Here is a 25638-nt window from a genome sequence, read left to right as displayed (position 1 = left end):
GATCAACGTCAGCCTTTGTTACCCCACGACCGATCCAGCTTCCTGGCTTGTTACCTGGTTTCTCCTCAAACAAACAGAAAGGGCTGGGGCCTAACCCTGAGCACCCAGTGTACAGGCTTTCAGACTGGGCTCAGGCTGGGGCTGTGGGAGGAAGGGGGCAGTGCCTGGGGGTCAGTCCTGGGGGTCAGTCCCCAGCAAGTTCATGGCCTTCAGGGGGCCTGAACCCTGGGTCCCTGCATCCCTGCAGAGCCAGAGGCTGAAGGCTGAGGAGAAGATACTGGATCTGGAATTTGAAGTCTTAAGTGTGGGGTTTAACGAGGAGGGCAGATATGCCCTGCGGCTGACAGCTGAGAACCCCCTGCAGGCTGGCTCTGGGGCTGGGGTACAGTTGCAGGTAAATGATGGGGATCCCCTCCCTACCTGCTCTGTTGTCACTGACATCATCGAGCAGCAGGATCCTGGCCAGAGCCTCACCCTCACCAGGAACAAGTTTGTCTTTACTTTGCCCAAAGGTACGAAGTACGGTGGTGGCTGCGGGGAGAGAAGGGTCCTATTAACTCCTGCCCCACCAGTCAGGGACCCCAGGGAGCCTCAGGGAACCTGGGAGGGTCAGGGTCAGAACTTCAGATTGGATCCCAAAGTTCTATCTGTGTGATCTTGGACAAATGCCGACCCTTCATGAGCCCCTGCCTCCTTCGGTGTGACAGGGGGACACTGATGCTGGTCACACAGGTTGGGTGAGGAGGAAATAAAAGGACAGATGAGGAGGAGCCTGGGTGGCTCAGTCGTTAGGCGTCTGCCTTCGGCTCAGGTCATGATCCCAAAGTCCTGGGATCGAGTTCCGCATCAGGCTCCCTGCTCAGCCGGAAGCCAGCTTCTTCCTCTCCTACTCCTTCTGCTTGTGTTCTAGTTTTAGTATATGTGCTGCTGAAGCAAACAATCCTGCTTATGTTCTCTATCTTGCTATGCCTCTGTCAAATAAAATCTTTAAAAAAAAATAAAATAAAAGGACAGATGAGGAATGGCTTTGTAAATTTACAAGAGCTAAGTACCTAGCAGGTTTGGGGGCAGTCCTGCTGGATGTCACACTGAGTAACACTGGAGCCACCGTCCTGAGTGCCCAGCCCCGAACACCACTGGACTGCAGGTATGGGGGTGGACAGAGAGGTGGACCCCCGCGTCTGGCCTTCAGTAGTTTCCAGATTAGGTACAGAGGTGGGCATCTCAAACAGAGAGCAGTTAAGTGGTCTGGAAGGAGCAGAAGATCCACGCCTAGACTGCGAAGCCATGTAGGCGGGCTTCTTGGAGGAGAAGGGATGTGAGGGAACGGGGAAACCAAGTCCCAGGCCCTCAGGTGGCCAGAGATCAGGGACAGGTTGAACTCTTCCCTCCACGTAGCGGTACTCGGGACCATGTCGGCGGCTAAGAGCCCTGCCATCCCCGCATTGGCAGAAGGAGGGGTGAGAGGTGGGGCCCCGAGACCTGTGAAGGCATCATCTGCTGGGAAAGCTTAGCCAAGCCCACTCCCACTCAAAGGGCAGGCCGCCCAGGTTTCCCCGAGGGCCCTGCCAGTCATTCCTACCCCCACCCCGGGCAGGCAGGGAGTCCCCAGACCCCGCCTCTGACCCCACACCTCCCCTCTCCAGGGTTCTGCAAGAACGACTGGCAGCACGACGCGCATCTGCGGGTGGAGGCGCTGCGGCTGGGCGGGGTCTCAGGACGCCCCGCCCAGAAGGTGGGCGAGGCCATCTTCCCGGTCTTCCCGCGCCCAGACCAACCCCGCATGAACCTGTGGGCGCGGGAGCACGAGGACCTGTACCGCTACCTCGGCAGCCTGGCCCTGCTGCGTGCCAGTGCTGACACCACGGCCCGCCACTGCGGGGGCCTGGCCTACAGTGTAGCTTTCCGAGAGCACCGGGGCCCTCAGCCTCCAGTCCCCAACTGCCCCCCAGGGGCCGTCTCGCCAGAACCGGTGTCACCCCTCCCAGAGCCCCAGCTGCCCGGGCTGCAGGTGGGTGTTCGTTGGGACCCACCTCAGGTTCTGGCCTCCCCTCCCCCAACCCCCTATTAGAAGACCCAGAGTCTCTGATAAGCCTGACTGTCCCCCAATTCTACTGAGCAGAGCCGCAGAACTTCCTAGGATGGCCTCATTCAGTTCTGGGGAAACTGCATCACCCTTTGAGTGAGGGTGGAGGCAGGAAGTCTTAGTTTGAAGGGGATGACAGAAAAAGCCCACACAGAGAAGGGACACCACTGTGTGGGGTTCCTTTTGCCCAGTGGATGAGTGTCCCCTGAGAGCCTTTTGTCCTCAAGCTCAGTCTCATGTGTTGTTACTATGTTTTGAAGGAGGCCCGAAGTGACCACAAGACAGAAGTCTGTGTGCGTCCACCTTCAAACCCCTCCAGCTCCCACCATGGCCAAGAGGGACGCAGCCCTGAACCCGGATCCTGGCAGCCTCAGACCCAAGTAAGAGAGTCCTGTCCTTGTCCAAGCCAAAGGAGGCTTTCTCAATGTGGTTGTCGTCCTGCAGCCAGGCAGTGTGTCTGGTAAGCCTCTAAGCCAGCAGAGGCGAAACCTAGTAGAGCAAGCAGCAGCCCATTTCATGGCCATGAAACTGAGGATCATGCCCCACGATGCTTGATTCCAATTAATACTAATGACATTTCCTGGGGGACTCTACACGGGTGCATGGGATCCAAAGCTAGGTCAGTCCCAGAGCTCACGGTGCCACCTAGCTGGAAGACAGTGGACACAGTGTGGCCATTGTATAGTCCTGTGAGGCGTGTGCTGGAAGGGGTGCTCTGGTGAGGGAGTGCATAGACTACGCTCCTCAGAAAAACCGTCATTTGGGAGATGAGTCTTTCATTCATTCATTCACCCATCAGACATTTAAGTGCTGACTCTGTCAGACCCTCGACTAGTTCCGGGCTCTGGGGAGGGTATTCCAGGAGGAGAGACCAGAATAAGCTGGCCAAGAAGAGGGAAAGGGTCTAGCTGGCAGCAGGAGTTGGAGCTGAGTTTGGAGCCCAAGGCGCCTTGCTTTTCCTGCAGCTCCTCTCTCGGGTGGTGGGCAATGCCGTGGTCTGGGGCTGCTGTGGAGCCCAGGGTAGTGGGCTGATGGAGTTCAGGGAGGGCTGATGGGCTGGGGAAAGGGGAGGTGATCAGGGTAAGATGGCAATAGAGGAAGGTGGATATTCGATTCAGGAGGCAAGGGGGGAGAAAGTTCAGGAGAAAGAGACACCATGAGCTGTGGTTTAGACAGAGATCCGGCAGCACATGCCTAGAGAACTGGAAGGAACCCAGAGGCCAGTTTCTCTTGCCGGGGCTCAGCCTGTTACGTGGACCCCAGGTCTCAGCCTGTTAGAGGGACCACTTTGGCCTCTGTTCATTCATTCATTCAATTCATTGGTTAGTCCATTAACAAATACTGGTAAAAAAAAAAAAATGAACAAATACTTCTGACACCTACTGTAGGCTGGGGGCTGAGAACACTGCTTGCGAGGGAGTTGGAGCATCCCTGGGTCCTTACGTGACATTCTCCTTTCTCAGACTCCAAGCTCCCTGACTTCGGGCCCCTGGCCCCTCTGTCCTAGTTTTTCATGGGGCTAAATACACACACCAGAGGCACGGAGCTCAGGGAGAAGCGGTCCCCTGCTCTCTGTGACCAGCCTGAGCCAGCCCCCCACCCCCACCCCACAGACCGTTTGCTGGGGGTGGTGCAGCGGCTGCAGAGAAGGGGGGCCTTGGGGTGGCAGAGCCATCCTCAGCAGCTCTAATTTCTGTTATTTAATGCCATCATCTCCCTGCCATTCTCCCTCTTAAAGTGTCAGATGTCTGCTTCCACCAAGACAAGAAAATGGCTTTCAAGGGAGAGGAAAATAGCTTCCCTCCTGGGGGGTCAGCAATCACAACCCTGAGGACAGGGCCAGGAAATTGGTGGGGGACAGACAATGCCGCGGGGTCCTTCAGAGGAAAGGGGCTGCCTTCTTTCAGCTCAGGTGAAGGAGGAAATCAGGCACATTTCTGGAGCTGGGACTTGGAGGCTCAAAGACACAGTTAGAAGGATAGCAGCAAGACTGGGGTTGGAGCCCCAGGCGGTCCTGCCTTCCTGTGGCCCGCTCCCTGGGGAAGTGGTGTGGCCTAGAACCATGGGGATCCTTGAAACCCCCCTCCCTCCCTTCTTTGCAGATGGGGAAAATGGAGCCCAGAAGGGAAGGACTTCACCCAGCTCTCTTGGGCTCTCAACTGAAGAGGCGAGAAAGACAGTTGAAGGTGGGGGTAGGGTGAGTGATGAAAAGAGGCAGTGAGCCGGAAGGATGGAGAGAGGAGACTGCATTCATTGCATTCAGTTCAGGGCCAGGAATGGATTTCTGGGCTCAAGGTCACTTCCTCCAGGAAGCCTTCTCTGCATTGATTTTGTTCCTTCCGGAATATCTTCAGTCTTGTCTGCATCAGGCATTTCAACCATTGAATCTATTCAATTTACAACTTTATTGTAAACTCACAAGTTGTTCTCCAACTTGTGTGTCAGTTTTTAAACCAGAACTGATCATGGTCATGGGATGAATGTGGAGTAAGGGGCAGAAAGCAGGGAATTAGGAATGAAATGATCAAGAGGGAGCCGGTAGCAGGAGGCAGGGCTCCAAGGGAGCGTCAGTGACTGACTTTGACTCTGAACCACCATGCTCCTCAGCCACAGCCCACAGGATTCAGAGCCAAAAATGACACACCAAAGCTGGCCACAGCATTTCCACAATCCCGAGACTCTGCTGGGACAATCAATCCCCCCACACTCACATTATGTGGACAGTGAACACCTTCCCTTCTCTAGTCCTCAACTTTCCCCCTGTGTGCTGTGGGTCGAGGGTATAGCCCCTGCAAATATTTCCAGCGGGTACAGCCCAACTCCAGGATAGAGATCACTCCCCAGGCCCCTGACCCAGGGATGGGAGACTGGGGCGCACAGGCAGGGGCTAGAGTGGGGGACTCTCCTCGTGCATGGGTGTCGGGGTCCTTAGTGACTTTCTTTGTGGGCAGAGTTCCACCAGACTCATCTTGTCCTCTGACACTCCCTCCTTATCCTCTTGCCAGGTTTAAGACCACATGGCTGTGCCACCCTAGTACCCCCAAGGCCCTTCTTCCCCCAGAGTAAAAGGGAGTTTATCTGACCAGAATGAGGGTGGCCTGTCCGGTGCTGGGCAGAGAGGGTCCTGGAAGGTGAGGGAGGCAGCAAGGGGCAGGCCACAGTGTCAGGTCATGACTCCGGCTAAATTTTTTTAATGGGGGCACAAGGCCTCCTGGGGGGTTGGAGGGCAGGGGAGGCCACCACAGCCTTGGGCCTGAAGCCGCAGAGCCCTCAGGGGCCGCATCGCTCACTGGACCTCTCTAAGAGATCCTGAAGGTTTAAGGACAAATTCCCACAGGCAGAGTTGTTCCAGAGAGAAATCTTGGGCTGGAAATTTCTGGAAACGTGAACTTAAAAATGCCTTGCTTATAGCTCTGGGAGCAGTCCTGGGGGCTCCTTCACTCTGCAAGCAAGCGAGCATCCTCCCACTGGAGCGGGAGCTGGGGAGGGGAAGGTGTGGGGGACTCCCTCCCCCCACTCCTGCCCTGCATTTACCTCTTCCAAACAATCACAGTTTTGTTTCATGGAAACGATTCTGTTCCCCAGGAGCCTTTTAAATGACACTTTCAAGGGTCTTTTTTCGTATTCTTTCCATTTAAAACACCTTTTTTTTCCCTTTTTGCCCCGGAGGGGGAAAAAAGAGAAGAAAAAGCTAATAAAGCAATCACCAAATGCTGAGCACCTGGCTCCAAGCCTGTGGCTTCTGACTGTGGCTTTGGCATCAGCAGGCTGGGGCTTTCATTAAGGAGAAGTAGAGGGGAACGGAGCCGGCAGTGGCTGGCCCTGCCGGGTCCCCTCTGCCCTCTGTCCCTACACCTCTGGCTCTGGCTCTCTCCCTTTGTTCCCTCCCTCCCAGTCTCTCTCCACCTCTCCTTTCCGTTCTCCCCTCCCACACCCTCTCCGATCCCCAGGATCCCCATTGGGGCAGCACTCCAGGCCGGCACCCTCCCGGTCCTCAGCACCGGCTTTCTGCCTCCAACCAGCGTACTCCATGTCTTCACTCTCCTCCCCTCTTTACTCTTTTAAATTCATCGTGCCTTTTATGGCTCACTATTGCAGATGCGGTTTCTATTGCCCTGGAGACTGGAATGGTTCAAGCCGAGAAAGGCTCACAATGTGGATTTAATTAACTTTACTGCCCCGTTCATCTCACAGTGGGGATCTGGTCTGGTAGGGGGACCTGGCCACCTCTTTACTCCCAGTGTCCTTCCCTTTGCTCAAGCCTCTTCGCCTCAGTGTCAGACCTTTGGTGCCTCCCCCAGTCGGCTTCCGGCACCTAGAGAAAACTCCCTTTCTGCTACTCCCTCCCACTTCTCTGTTGGAGGAGGATGCCCAGGGCCCATTTCACAGGTGGGGAAACAGAGGCTCCAGAAAGCAGTGCTCCGGCTGCTACTAAGAGGTGGGAGGTGGGAAAGGTGAGAACAGGTTAGACCTGCAGGAGCCCTCCCAGGCTATTGTCCCTAGTCCCTCCGTGCGGGGATCCCCCTGTCGCCCCTCCTCCCTCCCTCCCTTCCGGAGCTCCATCAAATACAGGGGATTGGAGTAGGTCAGCTCCTCCTTGCAAATGAGGCAGTTTTATAGGCTTTAGAAAAACTCTCCGATTGTTCCCTCAATTACCCCGAGCGGATTGAATATATTAATCTCTCTCTTAACTCGAGTGAGACTTGGCCGCTGCCCCTCCCCCAGCCACCAGCACCCCTCGAGCGGCTCTTGGCTGGAGCGCTGGAGCGACTCCCAGCCCCTGGCCTTCCTGGCCCCGGGCAGGTCAGCCTGGGTCCAGGCAGCATGGTCTTGCTGCACACACGCATGCACACAAACACACACACACACCCAGGCGGACAGCTGCTTTATGTTTCTCTATCAATTTTCATTGATTCCCTCCTTTGTGGCTATTTAGAAGAGCCTTTTCCTTGAGTAAACTTGATGGGGGGCGGGAGGCAGGGGAGGGGATTGCAGGCAGCTCCCCCTTCTGCTCCTGTGACAACTGCCTCCAGCTTAAACACACTGTGCCTCAGGCAGCTGAGCCCCCGTTAAAAGCTACCTGAGGTTTCCCTTTGTAGCTCGATTTTCTTTTATTTCAGGGGAACAAAGGCTCTGTCAAGGCGTTCCCAGAGAGCGCTGTCACCCACATGGGGAGGGGTGCAAACCCTCGCCCGTCAGTGATGGAGGGCTGAGGCTGGCAGGAGAGGCAGGGTTGGCTGGAGCTGGCCCAGGGGCAAGGACAGGACTAGCCCCCTCAGGAAGAGAAAGGCCATCAGCTAAATGTACCACAATCACCCTCCAGGCCGCCTGATGGCCCCTCTCCTTCTTCCGTGGCACTGAAAGACTGTGTCCGCAGGGACCTTTGAAGGAGAGCTCAGAGCTCCCTGGACACAGGGGATAAGACCTGAAAATGCAGGGGTCCTATATTTATGTTCTTGCCAAGCCTGTCCCTCAGGCCCACCCAGCCTGATTTCCAAGTCCCCTCTGTATGCCTATGGAGTCCTACCCAGGTTCCGGAGCTCAGCAGGATGGCGGTGAAGAAGTCTGGGGTTCAGGTAGCTGACAGTGAGAGGCAGGTGGGCTGGGGTCAGACGGACCTGGGTTCGGATCAGTCTCCGCCATCTGTTTGGCAGCTGTGTGGCCTTGTGTGGATTACATAACTTCCCTCGGCCTCCGTTTCCACATCTGTAAAATGGAGGAGAGCGCTCCCCATGTCCTCTGTTACTGGGAAGAGAAACGAGCTAGCTTACTTACCGTTGGCCCTGCCTTGCAGGAAGTGTAAAATAAGTGATGTCTAGATTGGACAAAACTGCTGGGTTGGGCCTCAGGTTCTGCATCTCGAAAATAGGGCTGTTCCTTCTTCCCTGGCTGGCCTCCCACAAGAGGGGTGATGGGAACTTGTGAGCCCTCCACCCTGGGACCTGGACACCAGGTTTTGGAGTGGAGAAGGCCAGCCCAGCCCGGGTGGTAGCCTCCCATTAACAGATTGTTGTACCGAGCTCTCGCTGGTTGGCCCGGCTGCCCTCCCCATCTCTGTCTTCCCCCGCCTGCCAGGGGCTACTGCTGACTCACACCTCTTGGAGGCTGTGTGTGTGTGTGTGTGTGTGTGTGTGTGTGTGTGTGAGAGAGAGAGAGAGAGAGAGAGAGAGAGAGAGAGATGTGTCTGGTGAGGGGGAGATGAAGCGGAAGGGGGTGCCTGCCTCTGATCTGTCCTTCCAGCCAGCCCAGAGGAGGGAACTGTGGTGTGCTTCTCATTTCCAGAAATTACCTTCCCAGTGAAGTAAGAAGGGAGGAGGGGCGGGAGGGTCTAGTTATCTGGCCTTTGATGGTCATCTTATGCTTTTCTCCTTTTCTCATACCCCGGAAGGTGGATGTGTCCCCAGCAGACACTCCCGAACACAGACACCCTCACAGATATGTGAATGTACACAGACACGCCCCCCCCATCACATCCTGGACGCACAGAGACCCTCCCCATCACAAAAAGAGAGCCACAGCAACTCAGTGACTTTCACGCACTTTCACACCCAGAGATGTACCTCCTTGGACTTTCCTGGCTTCATCTCTGTACAGAGACCCCCAAGTGCAGCCTCTACCAGAGAAGAAAGAGTCTTGGAGACATGGCATGTGTGATGTATGAGGTGAAATTAGAACTGTGTGTGAAACCAATCTTACAGGGCTGATCTTTAATAAAACAGTGGATGGGGGAGGGCTGTGGGGAAGGAACACTGACAGGATCCAGCCAGCCTGACCTGGGCCAGGTCAGGGGTTGGCCTGTCAGGCCTGGTCCTCGTTCTGCAGGGGTCCTGGGCTCAGGAGCAGCTGAGGCCAGCAGGGACCAGCCCCTTCCACAGACAGATGGAGAATCTGGTTCTGACAGCCTGCCCTAGAGTTCCCTAGACCAGCCTCTCTGGGCCCGTGGTGCTCATTCATCCATCCATCCATCCATCCATCCATCCATCTGTCCATCCATCCGTCTGCCTGTTCATCCATTCCCCCAGCAGCAAACAAGGTAGCTGTATCCCCTCAGGCCTTGGGGAGCCACCAGGCTGGGTAAGGAGAGGCAATAGGAGAAGGACAGTGGCTCTCCAAGATGACCGTGAGGGCTGCTGGGACCTGGCGAGGAAATGGTGGCATGACTGCGTGGTACAAGGACTCGTTCTGCCATAGGAAAACCACTTCTGGCCAGGACTCAGAAGACCTTGGTCTAGGACCCTATTTTTTAGTTGCAGTTTCTTAGTTTCTTAGTTGTAACTTGGAGTGAATCACTTGACCTCACTGGGCCTCAAGTTCCTCACCTGTACAATGGGCAGAGCAGTGCCTACTGACGGTGAGGTTGTGAAGTCAGGTGAGGAAGAGGGTGAGAAATTGTCTGGTTCATGAAAACCCACTTCACAAATGTCAGGGGGACCTCTGATCCCTGCCTCAAAGAATGGGTGGGATTCCGAGAGAGATTGGGCAGAATGGTTTTCGAGTGGAGAGGAAAATGTGAGCAAAGGTGTGGCAGCAGGAACGTGGAGGACTGTGAGGGAACAGCAAGCAGAGAGAACGGAAGAAGTGGGGAGGGCATGTTTGTGGGATGGGCAGTTGCAGGGATACCAAGGGAACGGAGGGCAGGTGTGCCGGCTCCGTGGACCCCGAGCCCTCTGCCGTCACCCATTTGCCTGGGCTGCTCCGAGCCAGGCTGGTGAAGGGGGGACTCGTGAAGTCCTCTGAAGTATCATAATGGTCTTGGGAGGGGACGGGGAGCTTTCATAATGTCCATTTTCTGGAGCAGGAAACGGAGCCCTTAAAGGAGATGAATGGCCTACCTAAGGCTTCCCATTGCCTCAGTAGCAAAGCCAGGCTAGAATTCAGCCCCCCACCCCCATATTTGGGTTTCTCAGGCTCAGCAATCAGTACAGTGGCAGGAATGACTTGCCGCGCGTTCTTTCCCAGGGAGACTCCTACTTCAATGGGCTTTCTAGATGACATGTCAGGATCGAGGGGAAGCAGTTTTGGGGAAAAGGTTTTTTCTGGTGGCCCCCATATGGCACCAAGTCCAGCCAAGATGGATTCCTGAGTCTTAAACTGACCCCAACCAGTCATTGTGCTCATGGTGCTGGGTGGTTTGGGAGCAGGACTGGGGATGGGGTTGGGGCTCTCAGTGGTTCAGAGTCCCCAGGCAACCCTTCCGGACCCACTGGAGTTGATAGACGACACTGAGAAAAAAAGTGTTGCATAAACAGTCCCAGGACAGAATCCAGCCCTTTCCCAACCCCAGGGGTGAGAGAGAGTTACAGACAACCGAGAAGGTGCAGGGGATAAACAAGGGACTTTGGACTCAGAGCCCAGGCTCTGCCCCATACTGGGTGTTCCTGATCAAGTCACTCTTCTGACCCTTTGTTTTCTCCTCTGTGAAATGGGGGTAACGATGCTGACTTTGCAGCATGATTGTGAGGCTTAAATCGTCTGCTAGCCTGACTGTAATTTGGGGGCATTTCCTGGAGGAGAGGAGATTCCAAAGACTTCCAGAATGGAGACAGAGGAGAAAGTGGATCCAACCTCAGAGGCAGGGGCGGGCAGGACTCACACCCGCAGGCCTTCTGCCACTGCGGGGAGGTACATGATTCCTCTGCACAAGAACTGTGTGTGAAGCTCTGATTCTGTGCCAGGCCTGGCCTCTCAGAGCTCTCCGGGAGACAGGAGAGCGTAGCGAGGCCACTATGGTCATTAGATGTTGGAGGGGAAGCCACTGGGCCCACCCTGGGGGAAAGGCTGAAGACTTGTCCTTAAACCTCTGCTCTGCCGCCTTCCAGCACCAGGGCTTAACCCCTCTGTGCCTCCTTTCTTCCTCTGTCATTTGGGAGATGGTAGGACTCCCCTGACGGGATTGTTGACTTGAATATGCAGTAAATTGAAAGAGTATACTAAATGCCCACAGAACATTAGCTATGGTCCTCGAGCCTGGTGAGTGGCGGCTTGCCAGATAAGGGCGGGAGGGCTGCATTCCAAGGGGGAAGGAACAGCTTAGGCAAAGGCCCAGAGGCTTGGGAGAGCCGTGCTTTCCTTTGGGAACTTGGGGGAGATAGAGGGTGGGGAACAGGGCCCGTTGAGGGGCCAGCCATGGGGCACACCCAGGAGAGAGAGGGCTGAGTCTGCTCCCACCCCTCCCCCAGCAGGAAGCCTGCCCTTGAATCACTGCTGGGAGGCGGTGGGGGCCTCGCAGAGCGGAGCAGAGGCCCTCTGGTGGGCATGGGGGAGGGGGGTGGGGAGATATTATTTTAATCTTCCTCTTAAAGCATAATTGCTTTTTGTCGGCGGGTGTTCCGGGCGCCGCCTCCCGGAGAGATTGCTTTGCAGGCTCCTGTCCTCCCGGAGACAGGCAGGGCTGGGCCCGCCTGTGCCGCATTAATACGCTGCAAATGCGATTTCATGGCCTCAAATGAGATTAGGGCCAGAGGCTGTGCTCTCTGGTAGAGACGGTGGGCGGGCGGTGTGGACGAGGGACCGGGCACTGAGCAGGGAATCAGAGAAGGGGGGGATTCAGGGATCCCAGGCCCACTAGGTCTGCATAAGCAGCTTCCTGTAACCGGAGCTCCTCTGGCTGGCTGGCTCATCCCAGCAGCAGGGCAGGCCCCCCAGACTCCCTACAAGATCATCCACAAGGGCCAGGGCTGTGGTTACAAACACACTGTGCAGACAGATGGCGTGGCTCTGAAGTTCGGCCTTTCTGCTCAAGGCCCGGCCTCTGTGTTCTCATCTATGAAATGGGAACTAGAGTAGTACCTACCTCATGAGTAGTTGTGACAACTGAGTGAATATATGCCAAACGTGTGGAGAGGGCCGGCCTCGTAACGAATGCTTGCTGATTATCAGCTTTGAATATGAGGCTCACACACCAGCTATTCGTGCCCTAGTAAGGGGAGAAGACCACGGAGAGCTTGGACCCTGGAGGAAGGAGGGTTATCTAGGGGCAGGCACCATTATCCTAGGCTGAAGTGGGGGCTTCTGAGGACCACGGGAGGAGGAAGGCATCTGATGTTAATGTCATCCCTCATTCATCCAGTGAGCACACACCTGGCACCAACTTCATGTCAGGAAACAGCCTGGGCCCTGAGGAGGGACCACCAGGCATAATCCCTGTCCGCAGAGGAGATAGACCCTCTCCCAGAAAAGAATAGCGGGTATGAGCCTGGGCACAGAGAGGCCTACGGGCTGTGGATCGAATGCCCCTGGGTGGGGATGGGGGCGGCAGAGGCAGGTTTCAGGGAAGATTTGCTGGATGTTGTTCCATTTGTGTCTTGAAGAAGCATCATGAATTATTCAGGCTGGCAGAGGGAGGAGGACAGTCCAGGCAGATGGAACCGCATATGTGAAGCCCAGGAAGCTGGAGAGCTCAGAGCCCATTCAGGGGACCATAGGCATACGATGTGGTTGCAGCATGGGTGTGAGGCAGGGATCGGCTGCCACAAGACTGGAGAGGCCTGGGCGAGCAGACCTCGAGGCCTTCAGGGGTCTCGTGGGAGAATCTGAATCTCTCCTGGGAGCAGTGGGGCCCTCCTGAAGTGTTTACGGAGGCAGAGGAGGGACTCAGTCAGATTTTTGGGTTGGAAGAGCCGGGCTGAGGGGTGAGCCTACTGCTTCCCAAGCCTGAGTGAACCCTGAGTGGACCCCCCACCCCATCTTGGCAGATCTGGCTCCTGAGCTCTCTGAAGGAAGGGAACGGCTGGTGGCCTTCATCGCTTACCCCTTTATTTAGTTCTTTGTTAACGAGTTATTGATTTTTTTTCCAAAGAAAAATGGCCCAAAGCCACGTTGCATCTTTAGCAAACTGATTCATGATGGGAGGATGGGCCCCAGGCGGCCCTCCACGAGAACTCTGGTTACCTACGCTGAGAGGCTTCCTTCAACAAGGCAGTCAATAAACGTGCCTGCTGAGCCAGGAAGGAGGACACACACCTGTGACAAGCACCCCAAGTCCCCTGTTGTGAAGCTGGGGCCACAGAGGCTCAGGTCAGCACACTCTGGAGTGCTTGTGGAGGAGGCCAGATTCAGCACCACCTGCCGTGTGCCGGACACCTGCCCTGGCAAGGTGGTTTAGCCTCTGCTTGGCAGGTGGGGAGTTGCAGCCCTGATGAGTCCAGGGACTTGCCCAGACGCCCTCTGCGAGGCAGAGCTGAGCCCAGGGCAAGGCAAGGCAGCCTGTGTGTTCACCACTGTAAGAAAAGGAGGGGCCCTCCTGAAGTCAGCCCTCCTTTAGCCAACCAGCAAGCCCCTGCTGTATATACCACTCCGGCTGGGGGGACAGGCCGGGTGCTTGGGGAATAGAGACTCTGGAAGAGAGCTGCCTCGGCAGACAACTGCCAAATGCCAGGGAAGGGGCAGGGTTTTGGCTGCGATCCACGCCCCTGCCTCAGGCTTAAGACCTGTGAAGGGCGAACTCTGCAAAGAGAACCGTTCAGAGCAGGGGATGAAGGGAGTCAGGAAGGCTTCCTGGAGGAAGTGTCCTTTTTTTTTTCAAGATTTTATTTATTTGACAGACGGAGATCACAAGTAGGCAGAGAAGCAGGCAGAGAGAGGAGGACGCAGGCTCCCCACTGAGCAGAGAGCCCGATGCGGGGCTCCATCCCAGGACCCTGGGATCATGACCTGAGCTGAAGGCAGTGGCTTTAACCCACTGAGCCACCCAGGTGCCCCTGGAGGAATTGTCTTGAGCTGGACCCTAAGGACAAATTGAAATGAGGGAGGAGAGCAGGAGCCATTTCTGGTGTGGGGGCTGCCTGGAGAAAGTCACGGCTGTGGGAACAGGCCTGGAAGCGGGGCACAGAGTGGGTCTGCAGAAGAGGGAAGACTGGGCCTGGAATACTGGAGGAGCGGGGGAGGCGGGATGGAAAGGCTTGAGCACTGGCAGAGGTGCGCACACAGACAGTGTTTGCTTCTCTGGCCCGGGTCTGCTGGGGAAAAGCTGCCAGGTCCCAGTTTGCTCAGCAAGGAAAAGGAGGAGCATTTTTGGAGCACCCTGCTGAGACTCAGTGCCAGTGCAGTACCCTCATTGCCTCTTTCGGTCCTCATAGCAGCGCCAATTTCCCCACTGTATAAGGAGGGATGCCAGAGCTCAGAGAGGGTTAGTATGTTGAACCAAGGTCACACAGCTATAAGCTGCTGTTTGCTACAGAATCACGCTCCATTTCCCATCATCCTTTGCGTTTGCCCGAAGCCCAATACATTGGCCCAAACAAAATACAGAGAGGGTGGTGCGGGGTGGGGAGGAGGGGAGGAGGGGAGGAGTAGCAGGATGGGGGTGTCGGGGGTGTGCAGAGCCATTGAGGGGAGCAGGACCCCTCCTTCCCCAAGAGCCAGCCTCAGATCCAGCCCAGCCCTCCACAGCTGTGCGTTCCCTAAATGGCTGTGTTTTTTTTTAATATATATTTTTTTATGCAGAAGATTTTTTTTTAAAGATTTTATTTACTTATTTATTTGACGGACAGAGATCACAAGTAGGCAGAGAGGCAGGCAGAGAGAGAGAGGGAAGCAGGCTCCCTGCCGAGCAGAAAGCCCGATGTGGGGCTCGATCCCAGGACCCTGGGATCACGACCCGAGCCGAAGGCAGAGGTTTTAATCCACTGAGCCACCCAGGCGCCCCTAAATGGCTGTGTTTAACCACCCTGGCCGGGCCACAAGGCTGATCCAAGTGCTCTTTCCCGGGGAGACAGGGATGGTTACCTATTAGCTATGAGATCACCCATTACTCCTCACACTGGAACCTTTCTGAGTCATCAAAGCTTGGCGCTGGCCCCTAGGCATTGGGGGAGCAGGCTCATGGCCCTTGGGTCAGGGAGGCAGGGCTCCCCTTACCAGGGAAGGGCGATAAGGCAAGAGGAGGAGTTGGGCAGGCAGGGAGAGAGGTGGGTGGGGGGGTCATAGTGTGGTCAAGTAGCAAAGCCGCACGCAGTCCCAGGCTGATGGCTATCTCACTGGCCAGGAGGAACCAGTTCTTGGGGGGAGGTTCCTGTGGCACAGGAGTGAGTGTCCCAGGGGTCCCTGGCCCAGGGAACTGGGTAGCCCTCGAGTGAGGTGGTAGGAAGCCCTTCTGGTGGCTGCTGAGTGCACAGGGCTCGTAGCACTCTGGAGCCAGACCTCCTGGAACCAGTGTCCAGTTGCATTATTTCCTTCCCAGGCAGGAAGGCCAATAGGCTGGGGCTCCAGGGGCACAAAGCTCAGATGCCTGCTAGGGCAGCTGGAGGGGAACCCAGAGCCGAGTCCATGTGGGGCAGCCCCAGGGGCCACGGTGAGGCAGGGAAGGGGCAGAATTTGAGGAGCCCTCCTGAAGCTCTGAGAGCCACAGCACCTCCTTAAACTTGGCTCCGGAATTACCCCACTGGCCTCTGAACTGGGGCATGAATGGTTCACATGGGCCCTGGGGCAGCACTGGTCCCCTCCCCAATCTGCTGCTGCAGCCTTGGGAACTAACAGGAAGGAGGAGGCACCCCAGGGTGGCTGGGGAACCATCACCAAGACATTCCCCACACATGCGTGCGCCTGATTACTGGCCCAGGAGAGAGGACACCACCCTCGGCAGAGCTGGGAGGGAGAAAACTGGGAGCGGGACTCCCCGCTTTCATCCCCAGCCATCTGGATGACCTTGGCTGATCTTTACAATTCCAATCATAGGTGAGGCCTCAGCTTTTCTGTCTCTAAATTGGGGAGAGCCACATCCTCCCTGCCTTTCTCTAGACTAGAGGTGGATGGGGAAGGAGCAGACCTCCACAAAGCCATAAGCTCCTGCCTCTTGCTGCCATGGTAGGCCAGTGCTTGGTCCCCACATGCAGGAAAATGGGAAGAACCTTCAATATGGGGTCCAAAACAGCTGGCAGAAGAATGAGGCAGGCCACAGGAGTCTGACACCTCTCAAGGCCACCCAGTACCCCAAATCTCATATTTGCTAGCTCAGGCTTCCTGACCACCCTTTCCAGGCCCAGTTCATACCTAGCCTCCCTTTGGAGCAGACCTCACCTCAGGCCAAGGGCCAATCATTCCTTATTCTGCCCTCTGACTACACAGAAAAGCACTTAGAACCTTGTCTGGCACATAGTAAGTGCTCAGTAAAAAGAACTGATACCTTTGTAATGATTTCTTATGGAGCCCAGAATAGGATTAGTCATAATATTGGGTGCATACCCCAGAACCATTGTTGGTCCTCTTTAGTTATTTGTAATTTATTTTTGATAATATAATGAACACCCGTTAACCGAGAGACATTATAATAGCATATCTACTTATTCCCCATTCTCTCTGCCCTCTTCCCACCCAGTCTCCAAGGGGAAACCATTGTCTCGAACTTAGAGTTTATTATTAATAAACAAATACGAGACTGCAGGCACCCAGAGAGGCAGGATGGCTGCAGATTCTTCAAGGGAAATAGTTGTTATTAACCAAGTTGTAACTTCCTGTGAGTCGTGTCTAGGTCGCCGCAGCGGGGCTGGGCTTACAGAGCCACTGGGGAATCTTGGTTGATGAGCTGTTTGGGATACCTAGAGCAGGGACGGCGAGGACTGAGTATGCCAGAGAGCAGGCAGGACCCAGCTCCAGAAACAGGGAGAAGGGCTTCTGAGCCTCCACCCCATGACACCTGGACTCTACCTGTGTGACTTCTGCCCTCCCCTATGATGTCACACAGTGTTCCCCAGGTGACCCCGCTGGGCTTTTCCAGGTCTGGACAGAGAGGCTCACCCCTGTCTTTACCTTCTTGGGGGTACCAAGGGCCAGTTGTTCAAGCTGTTGACCCCTACGCAGCTGGTCATGGCTCTGAGCCCTGAGGACAAGTCCACTAGAAGAATGTCTTGCTACTGAGAAAACTCCAGGCTGCCTCTACCTGCCCACCCCACCCCCCACCCATTTCCCCTGTCAAGGTCCCAGCGCTGGTGTGTGGCACCCCAGACACAACACTGAAGCTCCACACTGTTTGCCAAGCCCCAAAGGCTCCAACGTGCTCAGGCCAGCTCTCTGGGCAGACTCGATGCCTAAGTGCCCACCAATATCAGGTACTGGTCCCCAAGATTGTTAAACAAGGCCAAACACTCCTGCCCCCAAGAGGATGGGACGGAAAAAGAAAAAGGTGAGGCCTAGGGGCATGGGTCATGCACCTGTATGAGCTCATCTCTCCTTCAAAGTCCCTTGTTTTATTTGTTTCTAAGTCATGACAAAAGCTCCCCTTCTCTGGGTCCCAGTTTTCCCAGCTGCTAAAAGGAGAGCGAAGTGGTCTCTGGGGTGCTTGTAGGTTCCAGACATGCTATACTCTTAGGCCATGTGGGAGCAGAAATTTGGCACGTTTGCTACCCTATCTGGTTCTTTCTGCCTGGGATAGCCACAACCCAGAGAAAAATGTAGCTTGAACTGCGTATAGTACCTCCCCCCACCTCCCCAGAGCCTGGAAAGGAGTTTTTGCCATTTTCATAGAGGCTCAGAGACCCCACTGAGATGGCTCACCATCCCCCTCCCAGATCTTGTAGGAGATTCCCAGACCACTGCCCTTGGGACTGCCAAAGCTCCACTGGCCTACGCCCCTCCAGCCCTGGCCCGACCCTTGCCCCAGACCACAGATGCTCAACTAGGAAGAAGGGATTCTTGTCGGTGGTGATCACTGCTGTATTCCCAGCACTCAGCACAGCCCCTGACACATTATAGGTGCTTAATAAATAGCTAGGACCCTGCCAGGAGGGGATTACAATCTCAGAGCAGTGAAATGCAAACAGTTCCAAAAATTAAACAAATTAATCTTTAAGAAAAAAGTGCAAACCGTTCACTATGAGGCCTCCCTTACCCTCTGCTAACTGGCAAGCCTGTACCTCTGCCGTCGACTGTGCCAAGTACCAACAGGGACGGTAGAACAACCTAAGACCCAAGCCACCAGGCACTTGCTAACTTGGGAACAGCCTCTTTGCAGTTAGACTCCGACCAAGTAGCTACCGGTGCCCCCTCTGTGGTTTCTACTTTTATCACACTTGACTTTGGTGTCTTTGGTCCCTGGTGTTCTCTGCCCACAGCGGGCTCCTCCCCCTTTCAGCTGCTTTATGGAATGCCACACACTCCGGACCAGGCCCCAGGCTGGCCTGGCCTAGAGGCCCTAAGCGGCCAGCTGGTCCAGAAGCTCATTCCTACCTTCCCACTCGAAATGGGTTTGGGGATCCATGGGGCATGCATGGAAGCCCTGAGAAGGAGACACATTTGTTTTGTTTCATTCATAACTTTGCAGAACATTTTTAATGACCGAGTCGAATCCCCTAGAATCATAGTTCATAGTGTATATACGGGAGTATGTATCCATATTTCTCTTTTGGTGAATCTTCTGTGCCTCTGTGGTGACACTTAGAGGTTTCAGCGTTCTCTGTGTGTTAAGGATATTCATTCTTCTATATATATGGTGAATGTTTTCTCCTGTTTGTCTTTTCTTTGTATTGTGGTATATTGGGGATTATTATAGAAGTTGGTATGGATATTTAAATGCCATCGAAGTGACCAATCCTTTCCTTTATGAGTTGGGACTTGTGTGTCATCCTTGGAAAAGCCTCTTCTCCTCCAACTACCTCAACTCCTACGGCTAGTCCTGACACATACTGGCTACCCAGCTCATGAGCCCAAGGGCATGCACCTTGTAGCCTGTAGAAAGCTTGGCACACCCAGAGAACACTACTGGTGCAGAGCAGAGACTGCACAAAGTGGAGAGACGGACTGCAGCCTGCTTCCAGCTCTGCCTGCTAGCTAAGCCCAGTGCCCAGATACAAGGGCTTTGGTCTCCCCGAGCCCGTTTCCCTGTCTAGGAAAGGGCCCCGCCATAGCCATCGTGACTCCCATACAAGTTTAGATGCTGACACTAGAAGGAATATGAAGGACCATTTTTAAAGGTTTTTAACAAAACCTTTATGATACAGCTGGGAAACTGAAGAGGGGGCTGGGGTGCATTAGTTCTGATGCAGGCGCATCTCTGAGGGAAGCCTGCAGATTCCCATCCAGACGTAGGAAGGCAGAAAGGGGAGGCAGACAGCTTGGCCCACGGCCCCCGCTCCAGGCCTCCCCCTGGCCCTGGGCCCAGTCTGCCCAGCGGGCACAAGCCTGCAGGCCTCGCCAGGAGGCTTCAGGCTGGCAGCTGGCCTTATGCCCAGAACTGAAGCATGAGCGGTCTTTGTCAACCCCCCAGGAAGCTTTATTTCCCAGAAGGCTGTCCCACAAGGTGAGGCATGGGGGGGTAGGGGACAGAGAGGGGGCCCAATTCACAGGCCTGGTCTGCAGAATCACTTGGTGGGCTCTGGGCCCAGGGAGTCCGTGAGAGCTGGGGACAGCTGCCAAAGCTGGGGACAAGCCCTGAACCCCCACAGCAACAAGGGGCACAGGGCCACCATCTTAGGCTGCTCCTGGGAATTGGGTGATTGGGAAGACATGAGTCATCTCTCCTGACCTCCTGCCAGGAACCTGAGGCCTGTGATAGGCGAGACTGGATTACAAACCATCCCAGATAGCTCCACTGACCAGGCGGGAAAATGAAGACCCACAGGGAGTTAGGGCAGAGCTCGCCTCATAGCTACATCTCTCAACACCCCAGGCCGCTGGTCTTGCTCCTATACCACTAAACCAGGAGAATAAACCTGCAGGAGAGTGGAGTGGGCTATGGGGGACGAGCAGTGAGCAACTCTGGCCTGTGAGGGAAGGAGTGGCTCTGTGCCTGCTTCCCCCTCCTCCCCTCTCCCCCTCCATCCCATCTAGTAGGGGTTCCTTCTGAGCACTGATCTCCCTCCTCTCCTCCCACCCTGGCCTGGCAGGGGAACAGGGGAGAGGGGGAGGGGTAACTCTGCACCTCTGCAGATGGTGACAGGTTCCACTGAGTCCTGGGGAGGGGGCGCTCCTCAGTTGGGGTGGGGAGGGTCTCTCTGTAGGGCTGGCACTTCTGGGGCTGGGAAGTGGGGTTCTCACCTCCTAATTAGTCATCTTGTTAGGCAAGGACCACAGCGTGTACTGAGAAGGCCTTTCTGAGAACGTAAGATCTGTGGGAAGTGAGGGAGCAGGCCACAGGGATGGACGTGCAGGGGAATAGGGAATGGCCTAGGCAAAGGCTTGGTGGCCGGAGCCAGACTGGGGCGTGTAAGAAACCGCAGACGGCCCGCATGGCTGGAGCCTGTGGGCAAGGGGCCCAGGGATGAGGCGAGGTCCGCTTCCTGGGCCAGAGCGTGTAGGTCCATACAGGTCGTTGTGAAGCTCCGAATGCAATAGGGAGCTACTGTTCTGAGCAGAGGAGAGACCTGGTCTGACTGAAATCTGGGAAGGCTCACTCTGTCCGCTCTGTGAGAGGTGCAGGGTGGAAGCAAGGCCAGAAAGGAGGCGAGAAAGCCGGCGGGAGTGCAGAAATCCGGTGTCGTGCACCTGAGTGCTTGAAGTGGGAATGGAGAGAAGGGGTCAGATTTCCAGACTCAGTTTGAAGGCAGGCCTGTCAGGACATGCTGCCAGATCGGAGGGGCATGGGGCTCATATAATGTTCACCCCGCCGCCAACATGAGACCTGAGAGAGTGACAGCTGGCAAAGTCTTCAGGTCCTTCCCTCCCCCTCTGCCCAGAGGCTTCCAGGAGCCAGGAGCCACTGTGCCCAGATCTCCCAGGTTCAAGGTGGGAGCAGACTGTGTGGGGATCCTGAGCCCGCCCTCAGGGAGCAGGCAGGATCCAGACCAGCTACTCCAAGCCCACAGCACCCCATTGGGGGACCGACTCTCTGGCTTCAGGTCTCATGGTGGTGAGGGGCAGAGCTGGTTTAAACCCAGCTCTCCTGACCCTCAGTTCTCATCAGGCCTGAGCCAGGGCATCTAGCCTGCTGGGGTTGCTGCCAGCACCAAAACTGGCCCCCAGAACCAGGAACTTACTTGTCTCCTGGTCTCTGCCTCCTCTCGGTGTCACAGGACATTGTTCTCGGCCTTCATGGACACTTACCACTTTGAGGACCTGCCCTGGAATTCAGCTTCTGAGAGGCTGAACTTTCTAGATAAAAGGGTTCTCAGTCACCCTTCAGGGCCCCTTCTCCAAGCTGAGGAGGTCCATTGCTTTCCCTCATCGGGCCAGGAGGGCCTCTCTGTGGCCCCTCACATGAGCAGGAGGGACAAGGACGGGGGGAGCCTCCTGCCAGCAGAGACCTAGCAAGGGTAAATCTGGGTCATCTGTGTCAAGTCCAGGCCCTTGGAGTGAGAGTCAGCCTGTCAGTGCAGAAGAAGACCAGCCCCAGACACAGTAGGCACATACCCACACCCTCCCCAACCATGGCGTTCACTCACAAACTGTGGGTTCTGCCACCCTCCCTGACTCCTCCTGCCTCCAGAATCAAAATGAGCCTGCTCTGAGCTGTGGGAAGCTCCCTTCCCACTTTGCAGCCTTCCTCCAGATTCCAGCCTGTCTTTCCAGCCATGCACGTCTTCCCAACACTTTAAAGGCCTCCCCTTCCCAGCTGGTTCCCTGACTTCCCCCCAGCGGCTGCTTCGGTCTCCTCTTGGCAGCTCTCAATACCATGGTCTTTTGGGCCCTAAATCCCCAAGCTGTGAGCTTTTGAGCTGTTGAGCTCCTGCCTGTGCGTCTGCTTGGGGCCAGCAGCCTAGAGGTCCCATGTGCAGGCAGGTGCCTCTCCACCTTCCTGGTCTGCAGGGTTCTCCGGGTGGAAGACAGAGGGGGCATTTGGGACAGCCACCTTCACCTCTTTTCATTAAGGCATTGGGTGACTTCATGGATATGGATAAGCTTTGTAAAGGGCTGTGCATGGGAAGGATCTGAGGGGACAGGTGGACTGGGCTGAGGTTTACAGAGAAGGAAGAAAGCAGGCAGTACTTAGGAATGAGAGGCAAAACCCAGCAAAAACCTGCAGAAAACAGAGACTCTGGGGTGAGACTGAACTTGAGAGGTGAGGGCCTGTCTTCCTCTGTAGGAAGTGACACAGGGCTGGGGTGGACATGGAGGTGGGACAGAGGCAGGGAGGAAATGGGGCCAGAGACGAGTGCCCTGTAGTTTTAAACTGGATGGGGGGAGGACAGAGGGAAAGGCACTTGGAGGGAAGCAGTGAGGGACTGGAGTTAATAGGGAGGCAGTAAGGACAGGTGACCGCCCCAGAGGAGGCCACTCAGCCCTGGTTCTCTCCACAGGTCGCCAAGAGCCCAGAGGAGCCCATGAACACAGTGCAGAGTGTGGAATCTGTCACCAGCTACCTGTCTCCCTCTAATAAGGAGACCATCATGGTCACTCTCCATGGGGCCACCAACTTGCCCACCTGCAAGGATGGCTCTGAGCCGTGGCCTTATGTCATGGTGTAAGTAGAGCTGGGCACAGGGGCTGGGGCTGCCATTGGGCTGTGAGCAGAAAGCCATTGGGGTGTGAGCAGCCAATGGCTGTGAGCTGGACTGTGGTACCCAGAGGGGAAAGTCAAGTGTGAATCACACAGGGGCTGTAGGCCTGTACGTGGTAGGCCTGACCTCTTCCCTGCTGCGTGGGAAGCCGCTCACCAGGGCTGGGGAAGGAAGGAAGAGCCACTCCTTGATCCCACAGCCAGCGGGGCAGGGCTTGGCCTCAGTTTGACCTTAGGGAGGTAGGGCCTCCGGATACAGAGGCCAGGGCTGGACTCGGAGCGGGGTGATGGTGTCCAGTTCTGGGGTAGGTCCTCACAATCATCCTCGTCCTCGGCCCATACCATTTCCTGGGTCATTTCTGTCCCAAGGGATTCCCCAGTTCTTGTCCTTTAATGCACCCCATACCCGCCGCCAGCCAGCTGCAGGCACACACTTCTCAAGGCCTGGTGCTTGAGTGAGGCTGGCGCTGCCGTGTCTCGTGTCTGTTGCCCACCTTATGGGCATCACTCCTCCCAGAAGGGTATCAAGGGGCAACACAGTGTCCAGCCAGCCAGCCTTCGGTAGGGATGCTGGATGTGCCTTCTATCTTGAGGACAAGGCACTGTGCGATAAACCCTCCCATAAGCTCACCATCCCTGAGCCCTTCTGTAAACTGGGAGCCACCAGCACCACCCCCCAAGCTACTCTACACCTCCCCTCCTCTATGAATTCCAGCAGTTACTCGCCCATATTTCCTTTAGGGAGAGTGCCTGCCCCTCCCCCAACACCTGCTGAAAATCCCACCTTCAAATTCTTGAAGGCTCTTCCTCCTCCAGGCAGCCACCAGAGTTGAGCTCTGGTGACTTAACTGGCATAAGGTGCGGGGCTGAGACACGGAGACAAAGAGCCGGTCACGAGCCGACAACCCCGGCACCCCCACACGGTTGAAAGGTTGTTGTGCTGGAACCAACAGGTGGACCACTTGCTTGTCTCAAAATCCCCATTTCCACCCAGCCAGCTCCTCGGCCCTCCCCTCCCCCAACTCCATTTCCGTGGTGAGGAGGGACAGGTGGCAGAGAGTGGGCTTGGCAGGGAGCTCGCCTTCTCCCCTCAGCTATTTCCATAAACCAATTATCGCCGATCATCTCGGGAGATTGAGGCCCTGCCTATCACCAAGCCAGCCGGGGCGGCAGGGCGGGGAGCGGGGCGCCGTGGGGCTCGGCGGGCAGGCACCTCGACCCGCGCAGGCACCCGGTTGCCATGGGAACGCGCGGCGGGAGCCGAGCCGGCCCGAGCCTGGGCGAGGGGTGTGGGGGCGGCGGGGGAGAGCGCATGGCTGCACCCATCTCTCCCCTGGGGGAGGGGGCAATTTGCAGAGCACAGCCCAGCCCACAGCCCTAGCGTGAGCGCGTTCCTGGGCTCCAGGAGGCTGAGCTGCCACCAGCCCCGGGGGTGCTAATGAGATGCAAATGACAGCAGAAGGGAGGGCTTCTGAGAATGCAGGCCCAGCTGTCAGGGACCTGAAAGGGGCTTTCACGGGGAGCCCAGGCCCCAGGCAGGAACCCCAGAGGGAGGACCCAGACCCGGAGAAGCGGGCGGAGAATCTGACTGTCCCCTGGATGTCTGATTCCACAAGCCCCATAACAAAGCAGACCACAGGCTCCATTAAACCCGTCCCACCCATGCTTTTTCTCATGATGAATATTGCAGTGCATGAAGTCTATCTAATATAGATTAATATTATTAATCTTTCATCTTCTTTCAAAACCCTTTTTCTCATCTTTCTCTTGCGTGTATTTCTGGTTCCCTCACTTGGTGTCCCGCCTGAGCTTCCCGTTCTCTGCCCTCCCCAGGGGTCTCACCTGCAGGGGTTCCTGTCCCAACCTCTGTCCCTTCTCCCTGGGCCTGCTGCATCCCAGCAGGCAGACCTCCGGGGACAGTGGTGGGGTAGGAGTGGGGTAGGGTACTTTCAGCCTGAGAGTACCCTAGAGCCATTTACTCATTCAGCCCATGAGTGGGGGATCTGAAGAGAGTTCAGGTCTAACAATGGGGACTCCCGAGCTGGGGACCGAGTCACTTCCCTCCTGCGCAGGCTCCAGCCTCAAGCCCAGCTAGTAATAGGGTGCACCTCTAGTTGTGACCGTCCCAGACCAAGAAGTCCTTGTGGCTCATCTTGTGGTTCTATCTCTTTCAAGCAGGGCGAAGGCCCTGCTTCCGCTCTGACCCCACTATTCCACTAAAACCTTTTTCTCTAAGGCGACGACCATGCCTCACCCTATGTCCACTGGGCGTCTCATCTTTAGTGATGCTGGCCTGTCCCCGGTTTCAACCCTAGGTCACTCCTCTTCCTCTGTATGCTCTGCGGGATCTCATCCTCCTCCTGGTGTGGGTGATCACATTCTCCCCCCCACCCCCGCCCAGCACCCTCCACTCCATCCCTGTCTAGTCAGTGTATTTCCTATCTCTGAAATCTGGCTGCTCCTCTCTGCCAGCTCCCTGACCTTAGGCTACTGCACTGTTTTCTTCTTAGCACATCCAATCTTGCCCCCCTCTTCAAACTCATCGTGTTCTCACTGCTCCCAGGGTAAAGAGGATTCTAGCTAGGCCCAGCGTGGTTGGGTCCTTGCCCGCCCCTCCCTTTCTCGGCTCCAGCCCTAACAGGTGTGTCTCCGTTCTCTGAGCAAACCTTGTTCCTTCCCACCCTAGGCCTTTCACTCCCTCCCCCAGAACATTCTCCTTTCCCCTCCCCTCTTTGGATCCCAGCTCAGTCACCTCCTCCAGGAAGCCCTCCCTGTTTTCCCAGACCAAGCCAGAGTTTCCCGCATTCCGTGTTTCCCTGGGACTGCCTGCTTCTTCAGGCCTCAGAGGCAGATCCACGTGTTCGATGTGCTTTTATGGGATCTCGGGCATATTCTTTCTTAGTGCCCACCCCCATGGTGCCCGTCTAGTTCCACAAGTGACCACCAGGTCTGTTTTGCTCCCCATGATACCCCCACTATTTAACAAAGTACCTGGGTCACAGGAAGCTGTCAGCAAATAATTGTTGAATGAATCTGGCCCCGTTTCTAGCTTGCTCTGTTACTTTGGGAAAGTTACTTCTCCCCTCAGTGTCCCAGTACCTCACCTGGGAACCTGCCTAGGAGGGCCATGGAGATGGCAGAGCCGGGGTCGGGGCAGGGAGACGCTGACATGTGTAAACCATGATGC

General features: G+C 55.9%; 1 protein-coding gene across 2 annotated transcripts in view; it reads left to right on the top strand.

The window, feature by feature from the left end:
- The first annotated feature begins 202 nt into the window (after positions 1–202).
- The window catches only part of LOC111153335 (coiled-coil domain containing 33), a 101018-nt gene continuing 75582 nt past the window's right edge, over positions 203–25638 (top strand). Inside the window, exons 1-4 of one of the 2 annotated variants that reach the window (XM_022512311.1) lie at positions 203–512; positions 1647–1972; positions 10957–10959; positions 22261–22415. In XM_022512311.1, the coding sequence (XP_022368019.1) occupies positions 203–512; positions 1647–1972; positions 10957–10959; positions 22261–22415 (794 nt within the window). Of the gene's footprint in view, positions 513–1646; positions 2012–2346; positions 2467–10956; positions 10960–22251; positions 22416–25638 lie in introns of both variants that reach the window. The other variant, XM_022512310.1, reaches the window with a different exon arrangement.

This window comes from Enhydra lutris, unplaced genomic scaffold, assembly GCF_002288905.1.
Source record: "Enhydra lutris kenyoni isolate GAN:26980312 unplaced genomic scaffold, ASM228890v2 scaffoldscaffold31, whole genome shotgun sequence".
In the NCBI taxonomy this organism is placed as follows: domain Eukaryota; kingdom Metazoa; phylum Chordata; class Mammalia; order Carnivora; family Mustelidae; genus Enhydra; species Enhydra lutris.
Note: the sequence above shows the minus strand (reverse complement) of the source record. Positions and strands in the feature narration are given on the sequence as shown.